The sequence below is a fragment of the Dicentrarchus labrax genome, unplaced genomic scaffold (genome assembly GCF_905237075.1).
Source record: "Dicentrarchus labrax unplaced genomic scaffold, dlabrax2021, whole genome shotgun sequence".
NCBI lineage: Eukaryota > Metazoa > Chordata > Actinopteri > Moronidae > Dicentrarchus > Dicentrarchus labrax.
Window position 1 is genome coordinate 13,805,521 of NW_026136702.1, and position 25,011 is coordinate 13,830,531.

Here is a 25,011-nt window from a genome sequence, read left to right on the forward strand (position 1 = left end):
AACCACGTGTAAACCCAACTAGCCTTGATAAGAAAACATTACGCCTATCATAATAATTTCAGATATGAAACAAAAAATGTTTTCTTTTTACCCGGATAAAGAATGTTGTAGAATGTTTGGCGAACGATGATAGATGACAACCATGAGATGGCGCTGTTCGGATGCATCACACAATTCGGAGGCATATCACATATTTAAAGATTATAAAAACTGATTATTTTCCGATTCATGGCACGTTTTTCATTATTTTTTTAATGCGTTCTGCGGAGAAGGGAGACTGGCATTGAAAGGGAGAAAACAGGATAGAGTAACACAGCGGATATCGCTTATATTGCTCATATCACTCGGCCTTCTTTTTTTTTTTTGACGACGACGTAGTTAAGGCAGCAGGCGTGTGTTGCTAAGGCTACAAAGTGCTGCGGGAAACCCTGATATCCGTACTCATAAATATTTTGAAAAACGTGTTTTGTAAATAGTTATTTTACTCAAGACTGTTGCTCTGAAGGTCAATTCTGTAAATAGTTTCAATAGTAACTACTGATCAACCCAGTTTTAGGCTTAAATGAACAACTTCTGCTTATCACAACTTACTTCATATTTAAGTTCCGCCTACATCCACTATAAGATCCGCAAATTCAGAGTATGATATACAAATAGGCTACAGATCATTTAGTTGGTTGAAGAGATAGAGATACAGATACAGATACAGATGATAGTGTACTCACTCATTCCTAAAAAAAATCATTGAGATGCAAAGATCTAAACTTAGTAGTAGCTATATAAAGTAACACCAAGACAAAAGGATGTATCAACTTTTTCTCACATGATAAAAACTTCTTTGCAGTATGATTTTGTGCAATTTGTTTGTGCAAAATATAGCCCTTATACCCACAAGATAACAATATGTTATTGAATTTCTTTGTTGCAGGTCACCCTCTCCCCCTTTGAGAAATGTATTGCAGAACTTGCTTGCATTAGACAGTACAGGTGTTCTTATTATAATGCCCATTCTCTGTTATAACGGGACTTTATAAATCATTAAGCCATGAACTTCTAAGAAATTTAGAGCAATCTTAGATATTTAAGACATCCACAAAATCAATATTCCCCGCTTTCCAGTGCACATTCCTCTCTGTGCCTCTCTATCTATCTCACTGTCTCTATTACTCCCTCTCCTCATTTCATTTTCTCTCTCGTCTCAGATTCTCATTAACACTGCTGCCCTGTTGGCTCTTCGTCTCCTCTCTTCCCCCCTTTGTGCAGCTACAGAGCCTCTTCTCTTTTCCTTTGCTCAATTCAGCCCCCTTCACTACCTCTCATAAACAATGTGTAAGATGTATGAAAGTAATGGGGGGGCAGTAGACATCCAATTAAAAGCACAATGCATTATTATTTTACAGCTCCCCCTTTCTGCTGTCTCCCGAAGCCCTTCAGATTATATAACAGCTCAGTGTCAACAGAGCCAGCCTGTGGAGGACAAGTTGAGGGGGTCTTCGCCGATGATGCAGCTCAGCGACTCTGGACTTTCCCCAGCAGCTTGCGTACTACCCCTCACTCCTCCTCCTCCTCCTCTTCCTTCTTCCTCCCTTTGCCATATCCACCCACCCATCCACCCACCAGCCCACCCTCTCCCTGCCTTTCTTACACACACATACACACAATCACGAATGCACAGGGATTGCAGCAACAGCAGCAGCACCGCGAGATGGAGATCTCCGCTGCGTGTGTGAGTGCCTATTCCCGGTGAGTGCAGGGACAAGAGCGAATGAGTGTCAGTGATGCTTGAATGAGGTGAATAAGGGAGAAGAGGGGGAGAGAGCAGAGTAAAAAAACAGGAGGAGGATATCACTGAAGACCTGATGAGGTTTTGAGGCAATGTCTTTCTGCTTTTTTCCCTCTCCCATCCCGATAACCTGAATCTTTGCCGGATGTGTCACAACTACTCCAGCTGTCACTGCACCGGCTGCCTGTCTCTCTGTCCTCCCGCAGCCTGTGAGAGCTGCTCCAGTGGCTGGACGGTACCTTGGCACCCACTGACTACATGGATGAACACTGGTTCTACAGGGGATCTGTGCTTTCTTGTCCTTTGCACCTCTGATCTGTTTCTCAAGGTAAGAGTTATGCTTCCTTTTTTTGGAGTTGCACATATTCACAGGTATTGCAAAAAGAGTGTGGGATTCATCTGGTCTGCCTTTTCACATCTTAATTGAATCAAAGTGGGTATCAGAAGCATGCATTAATTCTGATAAAATACTGTTAAAAGTCTTAGGTTTGTGATTCGTGCTTGTGTATGATCCCAGCATACATTAGATATGGATAAATAAGGGAGGGGGCATTTCTGCATCCAAGCATTGACAGGTTTAATGACTAATAAGAGAGTACGTCAAAGGTTTTTTTGGTCCCAATTGAAAATGAATGTTGCATGCTGATGTAATTCGACTTTGATTTATATACTTATATCATAATGCGTGTCTTTGCAGCCTTTGACTGGCATGCAGTATTTATCTGATGAGGCAAACGCTGATTATCGAGATTGCTGTACTTGTGAATTGTCTGGGCTCAATAGTGAAGAATATTGATGAGCGCCCACTAATAGACTATTTTGGTATTGTATATTGTATTGTAATAGACTGTCGGAATGATGATCATTTATTGGAAAACACCTATCGTATTAATTGGCATAGAATATATAATAAATTCAGATGAGATGAGTGATGTCCTCCTCAAGGCTGAATTTGATGAAAGGTGGTTTCAGACTTATCATGACTAATGACATGTGTGATCTAGGAAGCTCTAGGGTACTGCATCACATACAGAGCTGCACTTATATTTGCTCTCAGTCGGTGCCCCCCCCCCTTCCCTCTATTTTCTACACGTCATTCCTTGACTACTTGAATTTACAGGAAACACAGACGGGGTACAGCTGTAAGGTGCCAAACCCACTGTAGCTTGTCTATCTCAGCATACTTTTCACACATAAATCATCTTCTCCATTACACCCAAGTTAATCATCAGTTCAACCTGAGTACACATGTATGCCCATAGCCCAACCCCTTATTAATCAATGAATTCATCAGGGTGATGCACTATGGATGTGAGCTCTAAAGTGTTAAAGACTGAGTCTGTCTTCTCCATTATTTTATACAAAAAGGGATCCACACTAGCAATAGAGCGTGTGATCACAAAAAAAAACCCCAAAATGCCCTTCTGCATATCAGCCTCTCCAAACGTACTCTTCCCAAGGATCCATTTCACAGCCAGTGCTCTCATCCAGGAGATACAGGGATGGGAGCTTTTTTAAAACCTCCAACTATTCCCCTTAACAGAAAGTGCTGCTCAGTGATAAATCTTTTAAGCCAATGTCATAAAGCAAACTTTCACAGGTGTAGCCGGCAGCCCGGATAGATACAGATAGCTCTGGACGACAGCTGGAATAAGATGGTGTGCGTGTATGTGTGTGTCTTGCATGACTGTGGAGCTGAGTGGCTGGGATTGTTCTCAAAAATGGAACAAAAGACAATATAAAAATCTTAGACCAAGGGGGTTTACATTGTTGCAGAAAGAAGAGCTTCATGGTGTATTGATAGAAAGATTACTGCAACACAAAATGTGTAGGGGCTGAACACAGTACCACTGCGCAGTACAGGAATGCATATGACTTCACACACGTATAATCTTATGCGTTATACCTTATTATCACATCCTTTACTCTGTGCGAAGGAAGGCATAGTTGGTGCAATGTCACTTGCAAATAATGAGGAGACAATCCTCAAAGAATGTGGATACAATGTACAGTAACAATGCATACGGTAGAATGCATCTTGATGAGCGTAGCATCAACCTATAACGAAGAGCAAACACCCTTGTTTTTTTTACTAAAATGATGAGCTGTACCATTGAAGAACATTCCATGTTTATGATGCACTCAGTTTGTGTTGATGGTGGAGTGGAGGTTACTATGTTTGAGGAGTGGGAGGCCACCATAATAACATCACTTAACCATTAATGAGAGTGGCTAGACAGTGTTATCCTATGTAAATATCCCACAGATGCACTTCAGTAATTATTGCGTTGACGCTGGCTGACAAGGATGCAAGGGAATCTAAGCAAAGCCGTCTCTTTTTCTCTGCTTTGCGATGGGGCATAAATCATGAGTCAGCAGTGTTGTAGACCCGCTATTGCATCCAACCCCCCCCCCCATTAACATTCTTTACAAAAAAACACGTTTCTACAACACTGTGGTCATAATAAATCAATCATGAAACTCTTGCTATAGGTGCTTTTTTTTTTGCTCATACATGCAGCATTTTAGCGTGAAGAACTGAAGGGCAATTGCAACCGACAACGTGGTCTGCCAGGGTACATAAGGAGATTTCAGAGGATTACTTTTGCAATTTTAGAGTCAATGCATTATTCATAATCCTTTGGATAGCTGAGGCCAAATCAGGGAAGGACCTCAGGTCATTAGCAGAGATATAGCTCGCTTTGAGAAGAGGAGGAGGAGGAGGAGAAAGAAGACAACGAGGCAAAAGAGATTCGCAGTCAAACATCTGAATATATCCATGTGTCACATCAGTCTCTCTGTCGGCCTGTCTTTCATCTCGCTCTCACTCTCTGTGCATCTGACTTCCAACAATAATAAGTCAGTGTAGAGCTGTTGTGTGAATTACCATTTAGCTGCTTTACATGCCTTACATGACTGCATAGGAAATTGTATGCGCCTAGAGGAGACTTCCTGCAGATGTGATTACCTTTTCAGTGGTGTGAGATTGGTATTTCTGAGTGTGAAATAGTATGATCCCATGTGAATCAGCCTTGAACTAATTCTTTTTATCCATGGAGCCGCTTCTGACAAACAACTTACGCTAAAATCAAAGTGCATACTAAGCTATGTTTCAGAACAAATACCACCCCCAATAAAATTCAGCTGCTCCAAATATCCAAAACAACTGTGTGTAAATTCATGACACAGCGTACCATATTGTTTGTGTATAATGATATTGAGCTAGTTGCTTGTTTCAGGGCTTTTTTTTCTCATCTGGCACTGAATGCATTGCAGTGACTGAAGTGACACTAGAAGCTGTTGGCCTGCAGTTTTTTTCCGAGCATTAATAGGAAGCTGGATGAAACACTGTTGCTGCCTAAATATATTCCATTTCATCAACAGTTTGAGGTTACAGTGGACAGTCTGCAAGGTGAAACACGCGGCAGGACTCCCGTGAAATACAACCGCATGCTTTTTATTATCAGTCCTTGTCTGCTGTTTGTGTGTGTGTGTGTGTGTGTGTGTGTGTGTGTGTGTGTGTCTTTGTTTGTGCACACGCTCCTTAAGATGCTAGCCAAGGCCTCTCAATTGAAAAGGTGACAACAAGGCCCATACACACTAATACTCACACTAAGAGCATGAGAGGGAGAGATATACCAACATGTATACATACTGCTCAAATACAAAAAAAAAAAAAAAAAAAACATCATTACAAAGTGCGTATTCTATTCAGTTAGTCATGCTTTTGTGCACTTTACATATTTAGTCTTTAGGTCACTGGAACTCTTCAAGCACTGCAGATGTAGATCAGAAATGAACATTAATCTAATCTACCCATGCATTTCCTTTCACAAATTTCATGTGAGTAGAGAAACTGACAGTAAGGAAATGTCTGTTCAGTATAAATTTCCCCACCAGAACAATCACATTGATGGATTTACAATGTCTCTGAATGATAAAACATGATTACTTTCAGAAAAGCTGCAACACCATGAATAGCTCGCTTTTGAGTGGTAATAAATGATTCATTGGAGTTTATTTATTGCGTGGTGACTTGTCATATGAAAATGATTAACCAGCTCTTTCTGATGTTTTCTGTCAATGATATCAGACATCATTTAATTTCCTTGTGCTGCTTGATATATTTCATGCTCTAGCTATGAAATGTGTTTCATCGCAGATGAGACAGAAAATGCAATATTTCTCATTTGATCATATGGACCTTAATTCGAAAACTCTGCATGGAGAGTGACTATAAACAAACAACAATTATGAAAGTAATTTTTAGCTCCTTTGTGTGATCAAAGCAGTTTGTGATTTATTACACAGTGGTAGCACAGTGGCTCAGTGGTTAACACTGTTGCCTCACAGTGAGAAGTACCTGCGTTCATATCCTGGCTGGGGCAGTATGTTCTCCAGTCTTTGTATGGGTTTCCTACAGGTGCTTCGTTCCCCCACCATCACAAACATGTATGCCAGGTAATGTCAGTGCCCCAGACCAAGGCTTAGAGGCTTAGAGCTGCTCGCTGATGATTAGGATGGGTTAAATACAGGGAATTAATTTCAATACAATTTATGATTGTGTATGTGACAACAGATGTGATTTAATTTTAATATAAATCAAGCTATTTCATTGGAAATATATAAAAATGAAGAAAAGACTTGACATGACATTAAAACTGATTTAAACTATGGTAATGATTAATGATTGGTGCATCATTAGTATGTTGGTAGTTAAATGTCTTATAAACGAAACACATTAATTTGAACCAGAGTGCAACACAAGAATTTATAATTTTATTGAGGATCTATGAATGATTTGGTGATCATAAACAACTATGGTTCAGATGTGTCAAAGCATTTTTTTCAGTTTCTACCATTAAACTCTTTTGTAAACTATATATGTATTTTATTATAAACAGTATGCTAAAATAGTTGTTAGAAAATAACACTTTTTGGAGACTTTAACACTTTTTTTTTCATGCTGTGTACTATTATGTATTTTTATTATTAACTGTGAAGCAATATGTAACTGCTATACAAATAAAGTTTACTTACTCACGTTCTAAAAGTGTTTCTCATTTGCAGATATGTTCAAGTGATTTCATGCCATTCATATTAAATTACTTATGGTAGAAAATGTCTTTGTGAGCCGTTTGTTTCTCAAACTCTTTGCAGCCTTTCATTTAAAGTTGTAACAGTAATCTGTAAACATTTAAAGTTTAAGGTCAGTTCAGTCAGTCAACTTACGTGGAACAGATTTATGATGGAAGTATGTGCACAGTTTATATTTTGTGTCTAGGCTCTGACCTCATCACAGCAGAGATTGAGGAGCGATGTTTAGAAATTTTCCTCTAGGGAGCCTACAGGTGGATGCGGGTGGAGGAGCCTAACACCAGCTTTTATGTAGAGTCTAGCATGTGTGGGCCAGAAATGCTGTGTGGTCATTTCCTCTGCTAGGAACCTCAGACTACAAGGGGAATATATTATATAGTAAACACTTTCTACTAGTTGGCAAGGCACCAACCACCCCACAGCTATTCCTTAACAAAACAAACCATTGTGTGGAAAACACTGTCAAGAAATCTAAACGCAGAAAGCTTACAAAAATATATCTGAGGAAATGTTATGTTGATAAGGAGATGACCATAAGTGGGTGGATATACAGTAAGCTTAAGGTTGGCCATGAGCGTGGCTGAGTGTATCAGTGCAGAGCAGCGAACAGGAGCTCAGCAGTTCAGATGTAATTATGATATGAAGAACAGTAAAGCGAGCTGTCACATAAACCCATTTGTTTGAGTTGGAACGTTTCCCTAATGTATAGCTGAATGTGGTGTGAACAAAATGTAAATGTAACTCTCCTACGAGCGACAAAAGAGACTTTCCCATGAAGCTAAGTGGCTGGGTGCACGGCAGCAGTCGTGTTTAAATCACAAAAGCTAATGTGCACAATTACCCTCCAAGAGAGACCAAAGCTTGTAGTGATCCAATAGGAAACCCAAAAAATGACATCAGCCAAGGGGGAAATAAGCCACAAAAACAACTGGGCCCCAAACGCTTATAATACTGAAACACAGGTATTACTATTTTGCCACTACATAAATCAATAACATAAATGTGTCACAATGTATTTGTAAAGCAAAAGCCAAAAGAAAAAAAAGGTCTGCTACTCGAAGTTGTCACTCACAATCACATCTACGGCAAAGTAATAACATCAGCCCTGTTATTCCTGTAGTTTTGATATTGTCAAGCACACAAACTAGAATCATTAGTAAAGAAAAAAAACTGTGAACAACTGTGTTAGTAAATGTCTGGTTCTTTTATTAAAAAGTTGAGGGTTCATGCTTTTGTGTACAAAAAAACGTCAAAGGCCAAGAAACATCTAATCACAAAGCTTAAAATTCTGTTAGGTGTACAGTTCAAGGCAGGTGGAAGATAAAGATTATTTTGCAGCTTAAATTGATTTATAAATATAGAAATTCAGTGACTATGGCATGAAACCTTTTGAATCCGCTTTTGAATCCGCTGCTGTCATTTGACACTCTGGCTGCTTCACAATTGCTCATGGTTTCTGTAGTAGAACCATCTGCCATGCTACAATGACAGACAAAACATGATTTCTCAGGGGAAAAAAGGTTACAATAGTTAAAAGTGGGGGCCATAACATAAACCTGTAGATACTTATCCAGGACAGTCCTTTGTTTCCATGTTGCGCAACACTGAGGATATCATTATAAGAGACATTTAAAATGGATGAACTCAGAATGGGAAAAAACACTTCCAGAACATCCCAATCAATAATTTGTCACCATGTGTATGAATAAATACTGTGTTTTAAATTTTTGATCACAGATCATGCCTTTAATACAGCCTGATAATGTACAAGTTGTGTTCCCATATGGAGAATAGAATCTGATTATCTGCTACAGTATTTTGCTTATTCATAGAGTGTTCATAGATTGAATTCCTTCCCACTCGATAACATAGTAACATACAGACTCTTTTACTTTCTCTTTTACCTTTTTCAGGAAATATGGTGAGCAAAGAGGACACCAAATGCATTGTTCTCTCAAATTCAGATGAATCAGATTCAGAAACAGGCCCATCACACAGTCTTGATGCCCAGTCTGGACCAGAATCAGGCAAGCAGCAGGTGAAGAAGAGAAACAAGGCCTTACAGGTGCGTTTTAAGGATATCTGTGACGCTCAGAATGAGCATCGGGGAAGACGCTCCAGGTCCATTTCCTGTAAAGTGACACACAGAAAATACATGACCATGCCAGCAAGACGCTCTATTCCAAACGTAACCAAGAGTACTGGGGTCCAGACCTCACCGGACCTCACTAAGCGATACAAGACTTTCCCTTTCGAGAGGAAAAAGGGACATACATTTAAACATACTGCTTTGGTGGAAGATTACAGGGGACAAAACAATGGTTTTTTGAGTGATATAAAAGCGGGAGGCGAGGATGGACAACCTATTGGGGAGTCCTCTAAGTATAAGGGTAAGATTGTGGGGCAGACAAAAGCACTGCTTCACCACACTGATGACAGCAGTGATACAGAGGATTTGCTTTCCAGTGCCAACTGTGTGGATGGACCCTCTTGTCCAGAGTCACATTTCTCGGAGGAGTGCCATCCACGCAGCTCTCCTTCCAAAAGAGAACCAGAGTACCAGGTTTGTGGGACAAGGACCAAACACAAAGGATTACCCAAAGAAGACATGGATGCTGGCCCTTCCTCAAAGCGCCAGCTGGCTAACTCAGAGTTTTCACAGGACAAGTCAAAGGGCACTGGCCCTGTTGCATGGAACTCTTTGACACAGGTGGAGTCTTTAGGAAGCCCGTCTGTGAGCTGTAAACGGAAAAAGGGTACGCAGCTAAACGTACAGCAGTCACAGACACTTCCCCATAGTGCCAAATGTTCTGTACAGTCACAAGGGCAGTTTCGGACAAGGCATGTGTCAGCCTCCTCTAAACTCCAGCAAACAGTTGGGGGGAATGAGGGCTTTCCTCCACGAGACACAGAAGCCCCAGGCATGGGGAGCAGTCAGCAGATAATGCCCTTATCTGGAGACAAGGATATCAAAGCACAGCTGCAGGCCATGGAGAGCCTCATCAGCTCGAGCCAGGAGACCATCAAGGTCCTACTTGGAGTTATTCAGGAGCTGGAGAAAGGTGAAGCACAGAGAGAGGGGTGAGTAGAGTAAGCTTTACAGTACTTACAACCAAACATACATTATACACTGTACATTTATGCACATTTCACTGTGTATTGTCCGAGGATGTCAGTTTATTGCAACATATTTTGTAGCCTTAATTTCTATTGGTTAATGTAACACTTTCACCAAGGAAATAATCGTCCATCATTAAAGTACAACAAGTATAGTAGGTCAAAGGAATTTGGTCACTTGGATACTTACAATGGGCAGTTTTTGGCTAAAGGCTTGTTTGCTGTTTGTATGATTGTCTGACTGCTGGTGTTTCTTGCCTCATCAGATTTTATTTGTAGAAATATCACTGTATTCTCTGATTTCAGCAGTTAACTTGGTAAGCGCATTAACAATGATGGCTTAAGCTACAAAAATAAAAACCAAGTTGTAAAAGACAGGGATTATGCTTCATGAGTCTACATCCAGGCAAGTGACAATGTGAGGCTGTACTTAGGCACAGCAGTACTTTCCAATTTACAGTAGCATTCTAACATGTGACAATGACAGCATGTTGATATTTAGCAGTTTTTTTTTTAGTTTTTTTAGTTAGTTTAGTATGCTAACACTTGCCAACACACCAAAAATACAGGGTTAGGGTAGTACAACTGAGGCTGATGGCTGTTGCATTGTAAACTTGAAACATAAATTTTGATCTCATGATAGCGCTATATAGAAGGTCAGGGGATCAAAGTCTTTTTAATTCATACTCTGTATCTCATAGATGTCTGTATCTGTTTTTACAGCAATCCATCTTACAGTTGTTTAGATATTTAAATAAAAGTAAAATAAAAAAAGTCAACTTCAGGTGGCACTGGAAGAAACATCACCAAAATCAAAAGCTTCATCTTCTGGGAACCATGAATATCTGAGCAAAATGTGGTGCAAATCTATCAAGTAAATGTTATTAACTGAATAAATGAAAACTTTAATCTGCTGGTGACACAGGTCTGAGCATTACTATTTTATTAATGTCCTATAACATCAAGTTCTAATGGGGCGTTTCAAAGACATAGTACAATACATGTTAGTAATGTCCTGTGTAATTTTGATGGAAGAGCAACTGTGCCTCCAATAACTCTTTATTTGTCATATTTCATTAGAGCCATACAGAACCTGTAAAGGAGAAAACGCATTAACAAGCTTCATAAAGGTCTCAAGCCATGTCTGCAGCCAGACTCCTACAACAGCACAACTGTAAGAATAAATGTACTCCATCTCTAAAACCCACAGCAACACAAAGCAAATTACATTTAAGTCTTATCCATATCCAGTGGAGAACAAGGCACCCTAGTGTGGCTCTGTGAAACTTGGTTTTAAAGGCCCAATTAGTGCAGCCCCATAAAACTTTGCCTTTCATCTCCACAAAACTGTGCCTGCTATAGTGCCTCCACTGTGTTGTGTTCCATCAGCGTTATTAGAGAGGTGCAGTTACACAACCCAAAGCCTGCCTTCCATAGTACGTTCCCAAATAGGCTTCACTATTTTTTTGCACGGCTGGACAGTCAAATAACCTTCTTTAATACTATACTTTGAGACAAACCAAACGCAACTAAAAGCCTGTCCTCACTGCGAATAAATGTGTGATTTCTAGTGATTTTTAAGCAACTGCTTTTAGTAAACATTCAGTGACAAAAGGATAAAGTAATCTACTGGTCCAGCAACAGTACAGGCACAATGTTTGTAGGAAAGCATTTTATTTATCGGGGTTATCTCCACTTCACTGTTTACATTGGAAATAACTTTACAAAATAGCATACTTCCCCATTTTCTTTCTTGCTTTCCCTCACATGTCCCATGAGTCAGTTACAAACATGACAAATATTTCCTACAAAAACAGCAGGAACTCTAAATAATGCACATGCTTGTCATCTGTTTCACATCTCAATTTTGAAGTCACACTTAATGTTGGATGCAAAAAGGAAATACAAACAATGCATTTGCATGACATCTGTTTCTTTTTCCTAACGTAAGAAAAAGTGAGTCACTGACACTTGATAATGATTGATAAATAAATATTACAGTTGTTCTAGTCTCTTAATCACAGCATAATAGAATATATCTTATAACCCTAATCCTTTTATACATTATATAATAACGGGACTGTAAGTAAGTGATAAGACAGACAACACTTTTGCATTACCTCATATATAACAGTCCTAGTGTGATGAATGCCAACTGTAGTTGATACTGTATTGATAGTGTTGCCATAATACTGTTAAACATGAATGTCTCTACCTATGCTAGTCATGGTACAGCACCATATAGTCAGTAAATGTTAATCACAAAATAAAGTCTGCAGGTATCTGCTGTATATATATATCATGTATGACATCCAGTATTCACGTGATATGTAACGCATTGAATGCCACCTGACCTTAGACAATGTGGCCTGATCTGACAGTAGTTTTTTTTCACAGGTTATCAAAGCACAAAATACTATGCAATGCTCAGGCAAGCAGAGCAGCAGGCACGTAGGCAGGGGGTGTGGACAGTGAAACGGGAATGACGAGGGCAGGACATATCCCAGGACAGCTGACGTGGGCAAACAACACAGCAGTGAATCTGTGCCAACAAACAGTTAGCTTAGAGAATGACTTTCAGAGGTGTAGTTCCCCCCCACCCCCACCCCCACCCCATAAAGCAACTACGAAATAATTATCTGTGACATTCTGTTCTTTAATACAGTGCCATTATATTGGGTCATGAACATTTTACCCTAAATGAGAAAAAAAAAGTGTGTTTTTGTGCTGAGTACACAGAGTGATTATGAATTTAGGTTAATACACTTTGATTATTAGAGCAAAGCTCTTTAAATTACAAGGATGTACATGAAAAGACAGGCAGGAAAGCACTAGTATAGACCGTGTCTGTGCAGTGAGTTACTGTCCTTGCTCACAGCTGTTCAAAGAGACTTCATTTGAGAACAGGGCAGGATAGATGAACTTAGTGACCTTGAGCTCCCATCAGCATTTTCGATCGCACAGAAGCTGTTCTGTCTCCCCGAATGAGGTCACCTCTCATGTCATGGTGAACAGTTGAGGTCCAACCCTTCCACATGTCATCCAACAGGGTGAACGGCTACCGTGACAGCAATCAATTACATGTGCAGCTCTAACACAGCCCCTCCAATCATCCCCATACCACTGCAGCCTACATGCAGTGACATTAAGTGCGGATAACAACATGAACACCTGCATTCTTATGTAAACTCAAATGAGGAAATATTAATGAAAAACTGCCTATATGAGAGATAGGGACTGCTACAACCAACAAAATCTATTTGATGTTCTTGACATATGTACACATAAGCTTCTGTCGTGCCCCAAGAGATAGTTTACTGTAAGTTGGTCCTTTGTGAAGGTCTTTCAACATAAAAAATTACAAGTCTTACACAGTAAAGACAACAGACCCTTGTGGCTGTGTACTTATGCCATAAACAGAGCAGATACAATTTGTCTTGTTGATTGCTTTTTTTGAATCCTTGATGCTCATTGTCTGCAGCAAATTGAGTTGGGTGAAAAATAAAAAAGATGTACCGTATAGTGCAGAATGTAAAGCCATTGATTTTTTATGACACATGATTCATGCAGCATTTTAGTTGCTAAGTAGTTATATCGCCTATAGAATAGAGACACAGAACATACTGTATTTTATAACTATGTCATGGCAAAGAGAGGTAATCCTATTATGGAAAATCAGCAAGTCTACACACTTTATTAACCAAATCTGAGAGGACTGCAGGATCAGAGCTCCTGCTGCATTTTCAACTGTTAGGAATAAACAACACAAGGTGAAAACCAAGCTGAACAAATCTGGCTGATAGCTGATGCCCACAGGTGTTAAAATATGAAGCTAAAGTCTGCCACTGGAGATCACGTATATCTTTTCATCTCTCTGTTCACAGGCTCTCCTACCGAACAGGACAAGACACAGCAAATTGTGACACTTGTCGGAACAGCGCATGCATCATTTACAGGTGGGCCCTTTTCACTGCCAGCATGTCATTAATGCTGCATTAAATGCTGTTTTCTGTATGATAATTCGGTTCGGTGTGAAAGGGATGCTTACAAGAGGTGTTTGGTGCAGTGGTGCTTTTCTTTGCAAAGAACGTAAAAGAAGATGTAGTATATGGAGGGTGCTGCATTAATAGTGATTTGACAGAGGCATAGTAATAATAATAAAAATGTTGAGCTTTTGTGTGTAAGAGTAAATGGAATCCCAAAGAGAATAACCATAAAATAAGCACCAGGTATATAGAAAGAACAACTCAGAGAAGTAAATGTGCAGCTACTGGCAGCTCTGAATACAGTATATTGGATGTTGCACCATAACATGTTTTTCTATAATGGATGATGAAATAAATAATATTGCCAATATCATTTGCAAGGGTTCCTGGGGTATGTATGGCCTAACTGTAATGAATAAGTAATCATACACAGCAGTGGGAAGTAAATTAGACAGAATAGGAAATACAGTTGACCCTGTCACAAAGTGTTTGAGGACCTAGAATTCTATCACATTACATAAAAGGTTTTATAAACAAAGGCTGGATTAGCTCTATACAGTCTCAGAAATACTAACAAGCATTGTACTGAAGCCATTTTTAAGAGACACTATTTCTGCACAACAGTTTTTTGTGCTGTAACTGTTCTGATATGCTCTGAGCTGAAAAGGGGCTCAGAAGCAGGTGGGAAATCAACTCAAGCTGTAACCTTGTGTCATTTGTCACTTCAATCCAAAATCCTCTACTGCTGAACCCTTGTTTTATAAAACAGGAAACAGGCATGTGTTTGGAAAATACTCTCAAACCTAGAAAATATACATTGTATAGCGGCTTTCTGAGTAGTTTTCACATGGGCCGGTGGGAAACAACCTTAATAAAACACAAAATCACAAATTATAGATGTAAACGTTGAGTCCTTCCTGAATATGGAATTTTTTCTGCACTACATGGATTTTTTCTACCCAACTTCTCCTTTATACTTCCCTTTGTGCATGAAAGCTACTGCACTATAATAGAGAATGTTTTTTAACAGTAAGATAACAAGGGCTGTCTGCTCTACTGTCCTTTTGAATTATTTTGGATGAATCTCATATATTTACAACACCTTGAATATTCTATTATTATAATTATAACTAATTTGGTTTTTTTTTTTTCCTGGAAAGAAAAGAAAAGCTGCCCTGTCCTGGAAAAGGGTTTTCATTTCATATAACATTTTCAAGATGCCTCCTCTGTTCTGTTCCTTGACGAGTGTGTTATGTTAAGGTGACCCAGATTGTGGTGTAAAACCATTGTGGAACAAGATCTCCATTTCATATCAGATACAGGGGCGTGAGAAATCCTCATGCCTCCCACAAGAACCACTTGAATAAACAAAGTTGCATTCACCAATGTTATACCTATTAACAATTTTCTCTTAGGCACAAATAGAAGTGGCGTGTCATACAAATCATGTACTGCCACGGGGGAGGGGGGGGGACATATTTGACCTAGATATTATAATGCCTTAATCTGAATGAGTTTTGAGTTTAAACATATTAAACAAACAATGAAATAGCAGCTAATGTGATATATAGAAAAGAAAATTCTCACACTCCAAAAGCCACCTCAGGGTTTTGTGAAAGTTGCTGTGTCTGTTGCACCCGACAGTATAACATCACTTATAATGAAATGCATTCTCTCGTCCATCTGTCACGTCCCCTTGATCGCCCCCATGGACTGCATTGCTCTACCAAGTTATTTTTTTGTCATATAAATTCACATCAAACTTTTCTTCATTTCTGTCAATGCAGCTTGCTCACATGACACAACAATGACGGCTGTAGTAATATTTTCTCATTGTTTGTTTCTCCAAAATGTGCTTTTTGTTGTCTTCTGCTGTCTGACAGGACTTAAAATTCTTTGATTGTGCAAATAATCAAATGATGAACGGCCACCTACTTAAGTGGCATTCATCACTTAAAATTTGGAACGCTTGTTCAAGCAAGCCTCAGAAAAAGAGTAAAAGAGATTAAGAATAAGAAAATGTTCTTGTGTGAAGCCCACTGATTTCTGTCTGACTGTCATGGATCGTGTCGTGGATGGAGTAGCAATGGAAGATGGACTGAACTTACCAACACAATGCACCTCACTTTGGGGGTTTTGATGACATAATCACTGATCTGTGCAGCACACTAATCAAGACCTACTGGATATGAACACCACAACTGACCCAGACATGAGCCGCTATCTTGCCTATTACTATTGTTTAAGTTGAATACTACTGCTGGTGCATCGAAACAGGAGCTGTGGTCTGATGTTGGTCTAGAAGCACAAATAGAAACAAAAGGCTTTCCTCCATCGACATCTCTCCAAAAACACAACAAGATAACAGAGACAGAGTGCTGCAAAGCGACAGCCACTCTCACTCCTCCACACCATAGCAAAACAGAGAACAGCTGGACTGCAGTCAATAAAACTAGAAAACAGATTTAAGCCTTTACAGAATGTGCCTGAGTTGCCATCAAAGAATAAGGTTCAACAACTATCAACACTAAGGCAAAAAGGAGATCACCAGTCCTCAGCAAGAAAATCTGACTCGACACTCCTAAGTAAGGCAAAACAAACATCAGCAACACCAAATGATTGGTCTTTATTCTGCTACCAGAGACATTGGGTGTCAGCAGTAAAAAAAAATTCAGCTTTGAGAGAAAAAAGGTGTTTAATCTAACTAAAAAGGATTGTTCAAATATTGTCTAACAATCTGTGTACACTTGTTGTGCATATCTGAGACTAAATTATGTTATTAAAACATATGGACAAAGCTGTTCTCCTATAACCACAAAACTACATTCTGCTGTTCTTCTCCGATGTCAAAGTAAAAAAGGCCAAGGTTGGTGATAGGAGAGGAATTGTCTTGTCCAGCTGTTCATATTAAAAACAAATATTATCTGCATAGTCATGTTCTTTCCTGCACCAGTTTTACAAATGCTTAATTTTCTACAAATTTTAGTCCTGAGGACATCACTGAGCCAGAAAATTGAAGAGGACAGAAGTGAGACAGCTCTCATCTAAAGCCAGCTCTCCTCAAAGCATTAAAAAACATCAGAATAGCTTCAGATACATGAAAAACATCTATAATGGCACTCTCAGTGCTGCATTTGGTACAGCTTAGCCTAATCTCTCAGGTACAGTTAATGACTCATTAATCTATAGTATACAATTTTGTTTCAGCAATAAAATATTTCTTGTGGTGTTCCCCAAGGTTCAGTCTTGGGCCCCATATTTTTCTGTTAGTATATGCTGCCAATGTAGGATCAGTTTCCTTTCCTACACAGATGACACACTGCTCTGTATCTCACAAGACAACTTGAGTCTGGTTGACAATCTTATAAATAGCATTTCAGAAATTAATAATTGAACGGGGCAACATTTTCTTCAGCTAAATAAGGACAAAACATAGATTTTGGTTTTGACACAGGCCAAAAAAAATCTGTTTAAATATTTCAGTACTAATCTATAGCTAAGAATTTGGCAGTGATCTTTGATAGCAAGTTCAATTTTAACTACAAATCACTGAAGTGTCTAATGATCACATAAAGAACACTGCAATGCACTTTCTGTGATAAGTGTAAAAAAAATATTATTTTGCTTTTGTTCACACTTGTCTCAGTTATTGTAATGAACTGTTCACAAACCTTTGTAAAACTTACGATATAATTAGTTGTTTTTTTTTTTTTAAAGTATATTTTTTGGGGCTTCTTATTGCCTTTATTATAGTGACAGCTGAAGATATACAGGAAAGGGGGGCAGAGAGAGGGGATGACACGCAGCAAGGGGCCGCAGGTCGGATTCGAACCCTGGGCCGCTGCAGCAAGGACTTAGCCTTGGTACATGGGTCGTGAGCTCTACCCACTGTTTAAATGTAATTTCTTGCCCTTAAAGAATACAGGCATGTAGAAAATGAGATCACGTGGTGCTGCAAAGATTAGGTTACATTGTAGACAAAGTAATGAACAGTCCCCATCTTCCAGTTAAAGAAATAATTTCCATACTAACAAAAGTCATAAACAGGGTAATGAATTTAGTAAACCCTTCCTGAAAATTGGTGCTGTCGCAACAATATTGAATGGTAAATAATTCACGATCCCCTGGGTATGTGAAGCAAATTAGAAAATTAGACCAGAACAGACATAAAATAATTTAGTTACATTTCCCACTGTCAGAAAATAAACGATAATTCTACAGTACATGATTATAATTTCTACATGACAAGAGGGACCAAGTGTGTCCACATTCAAGCAAAAATATTTAAAAAAATATCACTGCAGGGCTCAGAGGAGAAAAAGTATGCACACCGATGGGCTCCAAATAAATATCTTTCATTAATTTCTACATGATCATAATTTCCATGAATCATGAATGCAAGGATCACAAATAATATACTCTAGGTGCTCTCTTGTGTAACAACCAGAATACTGCAGTGTGCCGGTGTGGGTTTCGATTTGTGTCCCTATTGATCAACAAGGCCTTTTCATTGATTTGTTTTCATGGGTTTAGTCATTACTATAAGTAAGTGTGGCTTTCAATCTGGGGGTTTACGCAGAGTGGATATGTGAGAACTATGTAAATAAATTGTCATATGAGCCTCTAAAAGCTATTATTTGTGTCTTGTGACTGCACTTATAGTTTACTTATTTCTTACAGCTGATAAATGGGGCAATGCAGTACATTTAGGTTCCATCTAACAAGATGTAACAGCAACATAATTTGTAAGACTGACGCAAGAAGTCCACTGCATAGAGGAGCAAAGAAAAGTCCTAAAGCCTATATCTGAGTTTCTCTTTTTTCGTCTCACTGATTTTATCTTAATAAGACAAAGTGTGCCAACTCCTTGTGTCAGTGAAGCAACTTGGCTTAATTAACAAACTCTGAACAATTTCTGGTGGCAAAAAGTGACTTCAATCTGTTGTCACTAAACCAAAGCACGTGGTATGGTAAAAGAATCACAATGAAGATGCACTCTGCAAAGTACTAATAAAGTGGGAGATTATCATTTCATCTGTGATCTGTATCATTAGTTGTTTATTTCAGTTCACCCAACTGGTTTTTAACAGTCGTTGAATAAAGCAGAGCTGTAGTTGGCAAGCAGGGTAGTAATCTATCACAATCCTATCTATCTCTGCCAAAGCAATTGTCATAAATATATTAAATTCTGCAAACAGTGCTGTTTAATATTCTTCTCCAAAATCCAGCTTCACCTTCCAAGACTGACTTATATTTACTATTTATTGTTTATATCAGCTTTTTATTTCAGGTGTACTTCTTTTACAGTCACTCACTAAGCTGCTGTATGATCCCATCAACAGCATCCTTTTTATTACAACAGTCTATCAATCCAGTGAGTTAAACTGCTGATAGAGTAGCAGTAATCACCTTGCTGGACCAACCACTCTGTGTGACACCTAGATGAGGAGGCCTGTGTACAGTGAGGTAAATTTAAACAAGCCAAGAACAAACCAAAAAAAAGCAAATTGGAGCCAGAGGACACCTCAAATTCAGACAGAAACTGCATGGTGCAACTGTAACCAAGATTAGCAGCCCCTGAGATGTAACCCTTAATTTCAGAGCACTCCAGCATCTCCAGTATGTCCGATAAATTCAGGACTGTAGCACCTGCTGACCTCAGGTAGTCAATCTTTGGGTCTTATCCAGACTTCAACTCTCCCCTGACTCTCCACCCTCAGTATACTGCAGCATCTCATACATCACTGCAACAAATAGGGCATACATATGGCAAGAGAGAGGGAAAGAGTGGCTGAATATGGACGATAAATTATGGGAATAACTATAAAGATACTGTCCGTTACATCAAGGGAAAACCTAACCTGCCTCTAGTGGTATAGCATCGCAGACACGTTTGGGTTTATCTGCCCACGTTTTGAGAGATCCACCTCTGTGATCTTTGCCGTTACCCCAATAAAATACAGTTGCGAAGTGGAAGGAGACACTGGTTCTTGAAGTGTTTTTCGCAATCCTGTAATCCCATTCAAAGGTCCTGTGTGTAACATTTGGGTGGAATGAGAAATAGAATATAATGTGCATAACTATGTTTTCTTTCATGTATAATCATCTGAATTGTTATGTTTTATAGAACCGCCATGTTTCTATAGTAGCCCAGAACTGACAAACCAAACACTGGCTCTAGAACGGGCAGTATGCTTTTTCACGTATTTCGTGATGACCATTGTTTCTCCTTTGCACTTGGAAAGAGAGGGTGAAACAAGGGAGTTGCAATCTACAAGAAGAAATACACCGCTAGATGCCACTAAATCCTACACAGTGGACCTTTACACAATATCTTCATTTTACTTCTGATGAAGATGTAACAAACCTATAGAATTGAAAACTTACATAACAAACACAGTCACCACAGTTGCTTAATTAAGTGAATTGATCAAAGTTGCAGATTGTGTTTTTAGTTTTGTACTTTATGTACACAGGGTGGTGTCTTTGAATTTAATCAAAGAACCAGATATTTTCAAACAGAGTTCTTAATCGTTTGCAGTAATGACTTACTGATGAGTGTTTCATGTCCATACAAGCATCAGAAGTGCTCCAACTGTAAGCCACGTAAAGTTCTCTATGGTAAAAATGAATTGAACTTTTACTTCTGGAACCTGAAGTACACACAGATTAACTTGTCACTTTCTGGTGGGACCAGGCCATAACCGAGAGGCTGTTTCTGGAAAGGCGCGTTGCTGTTTTCAGTTTTCAGTGGTATGAACAAATTCCATTCACCTTTATTGCATTGGAATGGAAAATTGCTATTATTATTGTTATTATTATTATTATTTAGGCGAACTAACCTTTTAAAAAAACCAAAACATTCAACTCAAAGAAGGAGACAGCATGGTGAGACCTCCTGCTTTTTATTTTCTTGCTGTACTTACATGTATAGTTCAAACAAGATTTACAAGAGCATCAGTTGTCTACCACTGAGTCAACCTAGATTATAGGAGGAAGCCCAATTTAAAAAACACTCTCAGATCAAAGCATTAAAGGATTGTATTCCTACCATGCTGTGTTGAATAAGAACCAGCATTTGAATCAAAGCATACAGTGTAGTGTTTCCAATTTGGAACTAACAATGACTTTAAAAAACAGTTAAGTTCAGGGAACTGCAACTGCAATGCAATGTGATGAGACGCAAGGAGCTAATTAGCACTTGTGTCCCATGCTGAGATGGCAGAGCTGTGGTTGTTTTGGTGACAATTGTCAAGATTGCCTATTCTGTTTTGTTCTCATTAATGAGATTGGGTTTTTCTCTGTGTGTCTGTGAGGCAGAGAGCCATGTAATAGATGGCAATGGCTTTTATATCTGATATACATGACAGGGGAAGAATTTCTGCATCTGATTTACATAACCTGTGGGGAGTTTCTGCTTCAACTGTTGCCTGTCAGTGGAGGAAATAACTGTCACTCTCTGGTGATTTAATCTACTATGCCCCGTCGTGTAGTTCTGTAGATGTTACACTGTACTGGGCCTGAACCACTCATCTTGTCAAGTGGAGAGTTTGAACTACATGTGGATGGCCAAAGGGGAAATCACGGGAGGAGGAATGACTTAACGCTGAAAGGTGCCAGTAGCAGCAAGAACAGAGAATAGTAGCAAGTGGGTATACACTGTGGAATGAATAGGGTATGATGTGCTAAAAAGACATCTCACAGGCTGCAAAATCCCTCCCAGGAGCAACAATCATTGAATGGTGCTCAGCACACCACGACCACAGACAAACAAACGGCTCGCCACTGATCACAGCAACAGCTACTCACACTGCATAGCTAAAGAGATGATTAATCTGTTTTGCTGAATGCCCTAGAAAAGCCTGCCTGTCTCCAGTCGCTTCATCTGTTTGTGTACAGAGATGATCTTAGATATAGGGCTTTTGTTTGCTGAAGCACCTGCTCCCCAGTGCCACCCGCATCGTACAGTGCTGCCTCTGGCTTCCCACTGAGGCATTTGTCCACAGCGTACAGTAATTGCAGTGATCTGCCAAGTGATTAATTGCTTATTAATTGCTGAGGCTATTCTGTGTTGTGTTGTGCTGCTGTGATTCTGCTCCACTTTCTGTCAACTCAACATTTTTTGTACAACAGTTGTAAAAGACAACGATTTTAGCATTAAACAAAAGATACAAATATAGAGAAAAGCAAATTAAACAATAGATATGAACAAGAGATTGAGATTGTAAAGCAAGTGCACCACATAATGCTAGAAACAGCCATTCTGGCAAGACTTGAGTCTGTCCATAAAAAAAGAGTTTCTCTCGGTCCAGGATTCAGCATTAAGAGGACATTAGCAGGCAAAGTCCTGTGCAACAAGAGGTTTTGATTTGACACAAACATGCTTATAAATCCCTTTTTAAATCAATAATGATGTTGAGTTTGAAGTAGCCACACGCCCAGGCTCCTGTAAATTTAAGACTTTTTATTTAATCAAACATATTGATTCATTGGAAGTCCCAGCCTAGAAAACTGCCATCCAGCCGTCCATTCGGTTTCTCCCCTGAAGGCTTTAATAGAGCTCCTTTCTTAACTGACACTTATCTTAAGGGTGATGACAGTTCCCAGGATTCATTATGTCACTTTGAGTATAGCATATCCTTCAGCAAACTAATTACACTGCCCATCAAAGCAGTTACCCCATCAGGCAAAGCTTTGTACCTTAACGTCTATTTGTGAGCCTGCAGACAAAGAGAGGACTACATGTTTGACCTTGACATGCCAGATGTCATCTCTTTTGGCAGCTTCAGCTCTCCCTTCTACCTTTAATCCTCTAGACTTAGAATGACATGAGCTTTGTAAGTCGTAGTATGCACTGTGCTTTTTAAATCCAGAGTGTTAAGTAATGTTGGTGATAATAAAAAAATCAAAAATGCTCCAAACCAAAAATCAACAGAACGTTTTATTATCAGGTATGGTTTGTTGAAGAGTTTCACTTTGGCAGGAAAATAGCAGATGATTCATTCTCTTTTATTTCCACTATGATGCTTTCAAAATTTATTGCGCACCCCAGGAATAAATACATTAACAGAGCACTGCAAATCAATAGCAATAAAGTGAAAGGAGATGGTGTATAATAATGCATTTATCCCTTGCTTGAATACAGGCAGTTAATCAGGGTCTGCTTGGCCTCTCGATGGTTTCATTTGGATGGGATTAAGCCCCACGTTTCTCCCAGAGAGATTTAATCGGAGAGAGAGTTCAACTACGGTGGCGGAACAAAATCAGACGATGACCAGCCTGGGATTATACTGGCGGATGTGGACGTCTGATGTCAGGAGCAACCCACATTCTGGCTCATTTTTGATACAAATATAATCTATGCAGGAAAAGCCCTTTGACTGCATGTATAAAAAATGCAGAAATGATGCAAAGGAACTCTATTACTCGGAGGAGTCTCTGAAATGTGGATATGTGTTGCAAGAGATATGTGCTGCCAGGGTGTCTGTTAGTGCATTTGAACCATTTGCTTCCCTCCCTGCCTCCATCTGGACATTGGTGGATTATTAACATAAAAGCTAAGTCAAATATTGAGTCATAAATGTTATAGCCACCAAAAAGACAACTTTAAAAACCTTCAGATGAATGCACCTGAATCTATAATCAAATCATTGTATTCTAAGTACAGTACTGAACTTAATAATCTAAATATTCTAAAATTCTACTTCTTAAACTTGTCTTATAGTGTCGAACTGGACTTCAAGCTGCAAGAGGACAAGCTACATCCCCTGATGAAGAGACTATGCCCGCTGGATGGCCAACAATGCCCTGCTCTGCCTTACTCCAATGAAGTGTTCACATCCACCCCAAAACGCAAGTCCAAAACAGAGTCCAAAAAGCATGCTCGTTGGAAACTCTGGTTCCTTTGAATAAAACATGAGGGCTTTGGAAACAGCCTTTTCATTGGGCACATTAATACCCCTGTTATTCGCAAAATGGATGAAGGAGTATGGATAACGACAGAATCCGGATCATTTGGGGTTCTGAGTTGAGACTGCACATTAAGTCAGCTGGGGGACAGCAGAGACAAAAACATTTAAAATTCTGTCAAACCTTTTTCTGGCATGTTTGCTGAAGAGGATCGACATACAGCTGCAACAACTAGGTGAGCTTGGGATGCATTTTTGTACATGTATTTTTAAAGCTGTAAAAAGATGGATGTTATTTATATACTGGGTAAATGCACCCCTCACTTTATATTTATGTCTTTTTGTTGTATCCTCCAATGCAATGGTCTTTTGGTCTTTTTCCCCTTAGAGCATATTGCTTGGCAACAAGAGGAGGCGCCATGTGGAGGGCCTTTTATGACTGAAGCTATAATCTCTGAATGGACATCAGCCCCACCTCCAGCAAAGCACAAACATTTGACTATTGAGAGGAATATGCGTAAAAGACTGAAACACAGTACAGTACATGGCAGTATGTCAGCACTGTTCTTATAACCCTTCTCTCCTCTTCCTCCTTATCTGTTAACGTCCCGCTCAGTTTGTCTGTCTGACTGAACGTCTGCCTGCCTTTGTTAATAACCCCTGTCTCCTCCCTCTCTTTGTAACTCTGTCCCTTTATCTCTCTCTGTCTTTCTGTCTATCTCTCCATTTAGCCCACTGTGCAACCAACCGACTAGCCAGCCAACTTTGCCTCAGTCATTCTGTCCTTCTCTGTTGGCTACACTGACACATAATGTTCAGAATCTATATTTTAGAATATCTGCATCTTTTTAGCAAAGTACTGTGAAATGAAATTTTAAAGGATATATGTTTGGGCCCCTCCTCTTGAAGCAGGTATAATTGAAAATGCAGAAAAAAAGTCTTCTGGGTTAGGTCTGATTTTTTTAACAACATATATAATGTTTTGACTACTTCTAAGGCAGTATATTTTCTACGATAACTTAAACAGTGTTTGTTTGGGGGGAGGTGTGTGTGTCTGGGGGGTGTGTGGGGGGGGGGTATTTCCAACAAAAAGTAAAGGCTATTTTGACATTTCTCTTTG

At 39.3% G+C, this 25,011-nt stretch overlaps 1 protein-coding gene across 1 annotated transcript; it reads left to right on the forward strand.

Annotated features, from left to right (window-relative positions):
- Positions 1–1,662: 1,662 nt before the first annotated feature.
- On the forward strand, positions 1,663–24,405 carry insyn2ab (inhibitory synaptic factor 2Ab). The gene is made up of 6 exons (XM_051377516.1): positions 1,663–1,743; positions 1,949–2,111; positions 8,794–9,961; positions 13,882–13,953; positions 23,708–24,127; positions 24,280–24,405. Exons 3-5 carry the CDS (start codon positions 8,799–8,801, stop codon positions 23,889–23,891), a joined length of 1,419 nt encoding a protein of 472 aa, XP_051233476.1. The 5' UTR covers positions 1,663–1,743; positions 1,949–2,111; positions 8,794–8,798; the 3' UTR covers positions 23,892–24,127; positions 24,280–24,405.
- The last annotated feature ends 606 nt before the right edge of the window (positions 24,406–25,011 follow it).